The sequence below is a fragment of the Chamaea fasciata genome, unplaced genomic scaffold (genome assembly GCF_029207755.1).
Source record: "Chamaea fasciata isolate MVZ Bird 193981 ecotype frontalis unplaced genomic scaffold, bChaFas1.0.hap1 SCAF_20, whole genome shotgun sequence".
NCBI lineage: Eukaryota > Metazoa > Chordata > Aves > Passeriformes > Sylviidae > Chamaea > Chamaea fasciata.
The window spans coordinates 5932827-5941549 of record NW_027094105.1 but is presented as its reverse complement, the minus strand read 5'-3'; the positions used below and the strand labels follow the sequence as shown (position 1 = coordinate 5941549).

The 8723-nt window shown below is 61.9% G+C and overlaps 1 protein-coding gene and 1 long non-coding RNA gene across 2 annotated transcripts; one reads left to right on the top strand and one right to left on the bottom strand.

Annotated features, from left to right (window-relative positions):
• Positions 1-774: 774 nt before the first annotated feature.
• LOC136299689 (uncharacterized) lies at positions 775-3877 on the bottom strand. The gene is made up of 3 exons (XR_010723551.1): positions 3810-3877; positions 3068-3155; positions 775-1152 (listed from the first exon to the last, which is right to left on the bottom strand). It is a non-coding gene; the product is annotated as an uncharacterized lncRNA (long non-coding RNA).
• A 398-nt stretch (positions 3878-4275) lies between these two features.
• Positions 4276-6857, top strand: IER5L (immediate early response 5 like). The gene has a single exon (XM_066201315.1). It carries the CDS (start codon positions 4540-4542, stop codon positions 5527-5529), a length of 990 nt encoding a protein of 329 aa, XP_066057412.1. The 5' UTR covers positions 4276-4539; the 3' UTR covers positions 5530-6857.
• The last annotated feature ends 1866 nt before the right edge of the window (positions 6858-8723 follow it).

Below are 8723 nucleotides of genomic sequence, written 5' to 3'. Positions count from 1 at the left end.
TTTCCCACTAGCTTTGGGTGCCTGACTTGTAATAAGTAAGCCTGAAAAGCAGGCTCCTTTTCAGACATGCCAGGCACCCGCAGCTCCAGCTCATAGACGCATCTCCAGGGAGTCAAGTTCCAGGTGCACCCAAAAAAACTCGTGTTTCAGCCAATACCCAAAGGCTTCCATTTCCTTGTCTGAGAAAAGCTGGGCAGTGCCTAGGCCCAGGACTCCTAGGCTCAAGGGGAAATTGCTTTATAGCAGCCAGTCTAATTGCACTGAAATTATGAGATCAAGCAGTAAATTCACGTCTGTGTTCATTGCTCTGGGTGGCAAAGCTGCACTGGCAAGCGCCTGATCTCCAATCGCTGCAAATTCACGTTTCATTGGAAAGGGAAGGAGGGGGTTAATGAAGGAGAGCATTGCCAGTTGGAAGTGCTACCTAAAAAGGGTTTCTCCTACTAGCTGAAGCAAAATGGTTTCTCTTGCCAGCTTGTTTACTCTGCAGCTGAGAGCAGCGGACCGCCAGGTTTTGCTGCTGGATCCTGCTGCAGGATCGACGGCTGCGAAACCTGCCCTGCCACAAGGACATCAGCAGGGCTGGACCAGATGTGGTACAGCTGCACCATCCCCAGCCCAGGAGCAGCCCCACAGTGCCCACATCACAGGCAGTCTCCAGGACCAGCATCATCTACACCAGAAAATGTGTAGCTCAGTGCTCCAGAGAGCAAATCCTGGGCCCATCCTCTTCTCCTTTGGGGAAATAATGGTCCTCACCATATAAAGGCCAGGTAAAAGCTGGAATTACATTTAACCTAGATGGTTTTACATGAACTGTACACTACAGCAGTAGGGTCCTTAGGGGCCTTGCCCATGGAAAGGGCACCCAAACCCCAACACCAGGGAATAGGGATGCCGGACAGGACACACAGGTTTTCCTGAGAAAGGCAAAGCAACAAACCCATCCTGCCCCACCTTGCTGCTGCAGAGCCAGAAAATGGACAGGACTCGTTATCCTCTTTAGAAACGCAGAGCTTGAAATCGCGTGCCAAGACAGGTATCAGCCAGATTCCTGTCTCTGGGAGATTTTGGAGTCCACAGGCCAAACTGAAGCGGCGTGGCTCTCACAGTGCGCAGCCCATCCCAGCTCCAGGATTAAAGCCACCGTGTCTGCAAACAAAACATTGGCACCTGCCAGGACAGCCAGCTGAGGAGGAGAGCCAGCCTGCAGCTGCTGCAGCCCTGCCGGCCACAGCACGGTGCCCAGCAGTCAGTACCAGGATCAGGCCCACGTTTTATAGCCTTTATATTAATTACCCAGAGTCTAAATAAGATTAAAGTTTTAATTCCGTCTTCATCTCCTAGAGGCTCCTGCTGTGCTCTCGGGTTTTCCTGGTGCCACGAAGCTTCTCAGGCAGTTACAGCAGAGGGCACTTCTCTGACAGCCAGAGACAGCAGCAGCTCCTGCATCCAGGGCTGCCCCGCGGTGCCCGACCTGGCCCCGAGGATGCACCACCCTCTGCACCTCCATAAATCCGGCACAGCTGCAAGCAGAGCTCTGCAAAACCTGACCCTTCACTGAAATCCATAACTCATGGCCAGCTGGGCCAGTCGATGATTAAAAAGCAGAGGGCCAGCACTGGGCAGTGTCCTGAGGCCACGCTCAAGTCGTAGGTGGGAAGGTGAGCAGGAGCTCGAGGCAGAGAGTGTCTGCCAGGGCAATGCTTTGTGCCTGGCCCCATCTGCACTGCCCAAGCCACCCCATCACAGTCAGCCAGTGGGCAATCCAAGCTCTTAGTCTGGGCCACCTAGGCTGGAGTTTTACAGCTGGAGATGAGCCAGAGAGTAGCAAATGCCAGCTGAACAGGAAAAGAAATCACTGCCTGCGCTGGCTGGGTGGAGGATATGGCACAGGTTGGCAGCAGCAGCGCTTGCTGCCCTGGTTCCCCAGTGCCCATGAGGATGGAGAACATGCTTGCAGAGCTGCAGCTGGGGCTCAGTCCACAAGTACCAACCCCAAAAGCCCATGAGGGCAGAGCCTTTGATCTCACTGAGCAGCAGCAAGACCTGGCTCAAGCCACCAAAGCACCCAAAGCTCAGAACTAACCTATGCAATGTGTCCAAACCTAATCCTGCTGCACCCAGTAGTATCTGCACAGACCAGCTCCAGTTATGACCTCCTAGACCTCCAGCTGCTGTGCAGCCACAGCCCTGGAAAAGCCAGCTTGCAGCCAGGGAGAATTGCAAGGGAAAGAGCCTGGTGGGGGAGAGGATGGACACAGCATAATCCCCCATCTCCAACTCTGCCCATACCCTCTGCCTTGAGCTACAGCCACACCTTTGGACGGGGCTGTGATCACTTTTTATGTTGTGAACAAGGAACAAGAGCATCCGACAAGAGCTTGGGAATGCACAGAGTATCATTCACCCAGTTTGTGTGGCTGAAGGCAGATTGTGGAGAGAGTTGCTCCATGAGCATGCAGGACTTAGCCAGCTGCCCCTCAGGGAGCAATGAGCTGCCCCAGACCAGCTGCTGCCCCAACCACCCTTCCACAGGAACAAAATCCTCTGTGATGTTGGGTCTGCTCCCATTCCCTTGAGTGGAGGACACGGTCAAGCTGAGCCAGCAGAATACAGCCGGGCCCAGGAACAGAAAAGCCCTCCAAGCATCCCCCTCAAAGCCCCCATGGAGCCCAGGTTTTGCACAGTGAGCTGATGACCCCAGTGATCACCCTGTACCACTGCCCCTGTGGTTTAGAGTTTGGGCTGCACAGCAGGAACAAGGGCTTCAGAGGTTTTCTTTGCAATGGGCTCCCCACCACACGCAGACATGAGGCTGCCCATAGCTACTGCTAAGGTCTGTATGCCAGAGTGACCCCAAGGCAGGCACCCAGCCTGGAGGACATCTACAGGCAATGGAGAAACCCCCTTCTCTCTCCCCCACCTTCTGCTTCCTACAAAAGATGCCGTTTCAGAAGCAGCTCCCGTTGCCCTGGCACTGCAGTCCCTTCCTGGCTACCCATCTCACAGCCCTTTCTCCCACCCAGACACTGCAGCCTCCTGCCCTGAGCCCCCCAGCTCTTACCTGGTGGACAAGGGCTGCTGCTCTACGGTGTCACCAGCTTCGGTGGGTGCTACTGCTCCCCGGGCGCGGTGGTTGGGTCTCTCGGTGACTGCAACAAACGTGGGGACACCCCTGAGCCTCTGCATCCCCTAAACCCACTCCTGAGCCCCTGCGTCCCTAACCGCCCAGGGGCCAGCCCAGACCCCTCCCCTCACACCTTTCTGTGAGGAAGAGCAGGGGCTGCGCTGCCCTGCAGAGCCAACACTGCCGTGTGCCCCGAGGCGGGACGGAAGGCCTTAATTAGCCCATAATTAACCCGCGCGCCGTCCTGCTCTCACTTTGGGGGGAATACCACGTGTGATTGGGGCACTCTGCGAGGAGTGACTGATGCACGGTCCTGCCCCCACGTCGGGGGAAAGCCCCGACTCCCCTCCAAACGCGGGGTGACGGCGGGGGCTCCACAGGCAGGACAAGAGGTGACGCCGCCGGGGGCTGTCGGGGCGGGGGGATCCGGCGGTACCGGGGTGCGGCCAGCACCTGAACCGGGAACTCCCGGGGCTAGCACAGCCCAAAGCGGAGCGGGGCATCCCACCGCACCCCCGGGCAAGGGATTCACAGACGGTGCCGGTACCACCGATGGTCCTGCTGAGGATACCCGGTGCCTCAGGGGTGTCACAGGGCGGGACGGGGCGGGGCACACCGCGCCCCCGCCCCCGCGGCTGCTCGGGACCGCCCACCGGGGCGGGCACCGCCCCCCGCTCACCTGTGCGAGGGGAGCGGCGCAGGGAGGCGGCGTCCCGGCTCCGCCGCCGCTCGGGCGGGACCTCCGGTGTCCCCAGCGTCCCTCGCCCGACCCGGCCGAGCCCCCGCCGCCCTCACGGGCCGCGCCGCGCCTGACACCATTTGAACGGCGCGAGGCGCCCGCCTCACTCCTATTGGCGGCGCTGCCCGCCCGTCAAGCCGCCCTCCGCCTTTCCATTGGTAGCGCTCGCCCCGGGGGGCGGGGCCCGGGGGCCGGCGCAGCGGTATAAAAGGCGGGGGCCGGGCGGGCGGGCGTTCAGTGTCTCTGCGCGACAGGTACGGGCGGGTGCGGGGGGCCGCGCGCGGGTGGGCGGGGCGGGCGGGAGCGCGCGGAGGGGCGGGCGGGGGGCGGTGCCGCGCGGGAGGGCGGGGCGGGGGCGCGCGCGGCGCTGGTGGCGCTGCCCGCCCGCGCCGTCCGTGCTCGGAGCGCGGCGGCGGCGGCGGCAGCAGCGGGAGCCCCCGGCGATGCCCGCGCTGCTCCCGCCGCTGGCCGCCCCCTGAAGACACCCCTCTCTATTTGCCCCCCTTCTCCAGCGACCTCAGGCTCTGTCCCCCCTTTTCCCCTTCCCCCCCTCCCCTTTATTCCCTCCCCCCCCCGCCTCTTTATCCTCCTTCCTTACGACCCTCCGCACCCGCCCGGCTGCCGTGTGGATGCGGGCCGGGGTGCCTGGCTGCGCGGGCGGCGAGAGCCGATGCTGAGGGGCCGGAGGAGGATGGAGTGCACCCTCGATGCGCAGAGTTTGATCAGTATTTCCCTGCGGAAGATCCACAGCTCCCGCACTCAGCGAGGCGGCATCAAGCTCCACAAGAACCTGCTCGTCTCCTATGTGCTCCGCAACGCCCGGCAGCTCTACCTGAGCGAGCGCTACGCCGAGCTCTACCGCCGCCAGCAGCACTACCCCGACGGCGCCCCGCTCCTCGCCATGCCCGCCTGCCCGCCGCCCGCCGCCGCCGCCCCGCCGGAGCTGGCGGCGCTCCCGCTGCCCGCCGACACGCAGGACCGCGAGGCGCGGAGCTGCGGGGCTGCGCGGGGCGGCGCGGAGCTGCTGGAGGTGCCGGTGTGCGCGGTGCCCCCGGAGCTGCAGCGAGCGCCCTGCAGAGACTCGTCCCCGGGCTTCTACCGGGCCGCCGGCAGCGCCGGTCCCGGTGGCGGCGGCAGCGCGGCCCCGGGGCTGCTCTACGCCGCCGGCTGTGACTTCGGGAGCGGCGGGGCCCCGCACTGTAGCAGCCGCACCACGGTGCTGGATTTGGACACTCACGTCGTGACCACGGTGGAGAACGGGTACTTGCACCAGGACTGCTGCTCGCAGTGCCCGTGCTGCTGCCAGCCGGCACCGGGGCTCGCTTCCCCGCCGCCCGCGCCCGGCACCAAGCGCAAGTATTACCCGGGGCAGGAGGAGGAAGAGGAGGGGGTGGAGGAAGGGGAGCCGGGGGGAGGCGGGGTGGCGGGCGGCCCCCCCTTCGCCCCGTGCACCAAACGCGCCCGCTTCGAGGAGTACAGCGCCGAGCACCCCCAGGACTCTTCCAACATCTCCAACTTGATCTCCATCTTCGGCTCCGGTTTCACGGGGCTGGTGAGCCGGCAGCAGGCGGACTCGGAGCAGCCCCTCAACGGGCAGCTGTGCAGCAAGCAGGCGCTGGCGAGCCTGGGAGCCTGGACTCGGGCCATCGTCGCGTTTTAGAGAGAAGTGGGGGAGCAGACGGGGTGTGGGGGGGGTGTTGACAAAACGGGGGTGCGATCCGAGGGACGGCGGCTCCGGAGGGTGGACCCTGAAACAAAGGCAGGGAGGGGGGTTGGGGCGAGGGGAGGGGGGGTGCCGAGGGGTGCGCAGGGGAGGCGGGAGGGCAGAGCCGCGCTAGTGTTTTATAAATTGTACAATAAAGAAAAAAAAATCGAAGATCTTGGGACTTTATTTTTGCAGAGATGAGAGAAAAAACCAACAACAAAAAAACAAGCAAACAAACGAAAACAAAACAAACAACAACAACTAAAAAAAAAAAACAACAACGAAGCACCTATTTAAATAATCCTCTTTGTGTCCGCTCGGGTTCTTTTCGCGGCGGGCTTCCTGGGGCCGGTGCTGGCGGCCGGTAGCGCCACGTGAGAGCCGGCACCGGCCCCGGGACCCCGCGGCGGGAGCGCCCCCGGCCCCGCTCCCCGCCCCGGGCCGCCCCGCGGGTCCGGCCGCCCCCGGCCCGGTGTGTTTCAGGGTGCGGACAGGGGAAAGCTGCTGCTGCCCCGTCGCTTTTGTGCGTTTCTTTATATATTTAAAAGAACAACAAAAAAAAAAAAAGGCAGAAATGAAAACATTTCAACTTTCCTCCCAGAAGAAACGTGTGCGATGTGACTTCTTCCCACCGCTTGTGCCAGGGGAGCGCTGGAGGGTTCTGAGAGCTGAATGTGGGGAGGGTGGGAAAGGGAAAAACTGGGGCCGGGGGTCCCTCCGGGCTGCGCCCCGCCACGCCGGGGAGGGGGCGAGTCACCCCCGGCAGCCCGGAGCCTCCGCCTCGGTGTGTGCTTGCGATGCCGCAGGTAACCGTGGAACACGACTCACGTCTCCAATGTGTGTGTCGGGTCTGACCCTTTTTTTCTTTTCTCCCCCTCTCTTTTTTTTTTTTTTTTTCTTCTTAAGTTTAACTGTTCCGGTTTCAGCCTTCCCAATCATAAAACCAGCATTGTTTGGTCTTGTGAAGAGATTGTCTCCTGTAGAGTCTCTTGATTTTTTTTTTTAACATTATTTTTTTTAAGAAAAACCTTTTGTTGTAAAAAGGTGGGTTTTCTGGTCGTCGTCCCCTCCTCTTTCTTTTGCCCACTCCCAACTTCACGGTATCAGCACTGTGTGTAACTGAGGATGCTTTGCCAAACGGTCTGTTGGGGTCTTCTTTTTTTTCCTGCTCCTTTTTCTTTGTTTGTAAGCCTGTATTTTTGTGCATATGGAATTGTATATCACCGGGTAAAACTGTTCAGATTTGTTTAAATTTATAACCTTAATAAAAAGTCGATTATAAAGTTGCTGTACCCTTGCTTTCCTTCACCCTGAAGCCCCTCTCCCGAGCCACTGCCTCCCCTCTGCACCGGGGAGCCTTTGCCGAAACTCCGACCCACCCCCTGTGCCCCCCGACCTCGGAAAAACCCCTTTGTCTCCTCCCCAACACCATTCAGATTCACCCTCTCCCCCCACACACACACGCGCAGCCCCCCCCCCCCCGGCTGCCAGGATGCAACAAAAGCCCCCCCTTGGGTCTGGCTGTGCCGTGCAAAGCGAGTCCCAGGTGGGGAAGGGGCCGGTGGGGAAGGGGCCGGAGCTCGGGTCTCCTCCCCGCGCCCCGCGCCGGGGGGAGCAGCCAGGACCCCCCGGCCCTGCCTCGACCCGCACCTGGGCAGCGCCGCCGCCTCCGCGCCCCCCGACGCGCTCAGGAAGTTTTTTTTGAGTTGGAGTTTGTTATCCCCGCGCGGGGCCGCTGGGTGGTGCGGGCGGGTTTTCCTTTTTTCCCCCTTTTTGTGCATGTATTTTTCTCCTGCCTTCCTTTACCCCGCAGGAACGAGTCGGGGCCGCTCCGCAACCCTCCAAGACCCCCCGGCCACCTCAGGAGGGGAGAATTATTATTTCTTTTAACCCTGTGCATAACGCACAGTTTCTGGCATGCAGCGCAAATGCCGCAGACAGAGCCGCCTCTCTGCCCCCGCACCCCCAGCACACCCGGGACCCCCCCTCAAATCAACACACGGACAGAACCCCCCATTCCCAGCCCCGCGCATCACCGTGCGAGCTCAGCCTTCCCTCCTGGCGGGCCGAGAGGCCGAAGCCGTGGGGCTGCGGGGCGGGGAGGGGTCGCGGGGGTCTCGGGGCAGCGGAGCCGGAGCGCGGAGCCCCCGGCCCGGCGGAGCCCCCGCGCCCGCAGCGCCCCCTGGCGCCCGCCGCGGGACCCGCAGCGCCGCGCGGGGCCGGGGGAACGGGGGCGGCCGCGACCCCCCCGGGGGCAGGGGAAGGGGCGGCCGCGGTGTCCCCTAGCGCCGGTGCTGCTGCCCCCGGGCAGCCCTGTGCTGTCCTGTCCCGCAGCGCTGAGCGCCGCTCCCCTCCCCTGCTGATCCTCCAAACAGCCTCCCCTCAAAAAATAAAAACCTACCATTGAAAACACAAACCCTGTAACCCCCTGCCCAGGCGCAGAGGCACTGCGGGAGCACTGCTGAACGCACCAGAGCTCGCTCTGCGAAACCAGAGCTGGATGAATATTCACCCATGGGGTCATGGAGAAGCCCCATTCCCATCCCGCTCCTTTGCCCCGGGAGCCCAGGCTCCCCGGCCCGGGGGCGGCTGGAGAGGGGCCCCGGCAATGGGATTAGGAGAGGCATTGGATGCTCCTGCATCCATAGCCCTGGCTGCTGCACACAGTATTTGGGGGAAGTTTTAAAACCTAGGTGCGTCTGCGGACGCCCACAGGTCAGCGCAGCCAGCTGCTGAATCTTAAACCCAAATCCTTTTCCTACAGCCCCTGCTCCAGGCAGCCCAGCCAGACAGGGTCAGAGCTCGCTTTAGCCCAACAGCCACATGTACACACATTCATCACCCTCCCAAACCGCTCCCCATCTCCCAGACCTCGGGGTTGCCAGTGATAAAGTGGCCATCAGCAGGAGAAGCACCGGTTCCTGCAGGAGTCCACCACCCCAGGCGCACCTATCCCTCCAAATCTCCCCTCTCCCGGGGGGACCCAGCTCTCGCCCTCTTCCACAGTGGAAGTTTCTGGGGCTTCAGTCAAGGTTTGAAAGGCTGGAATTGGCAAAGACGCCTCCGCATCACCGGTACACACACGGGGAGGGGGAGTCGGGGTGCATATGCCACAGGGACACTCAAAAATCCGTCACTGAGGAACGAGG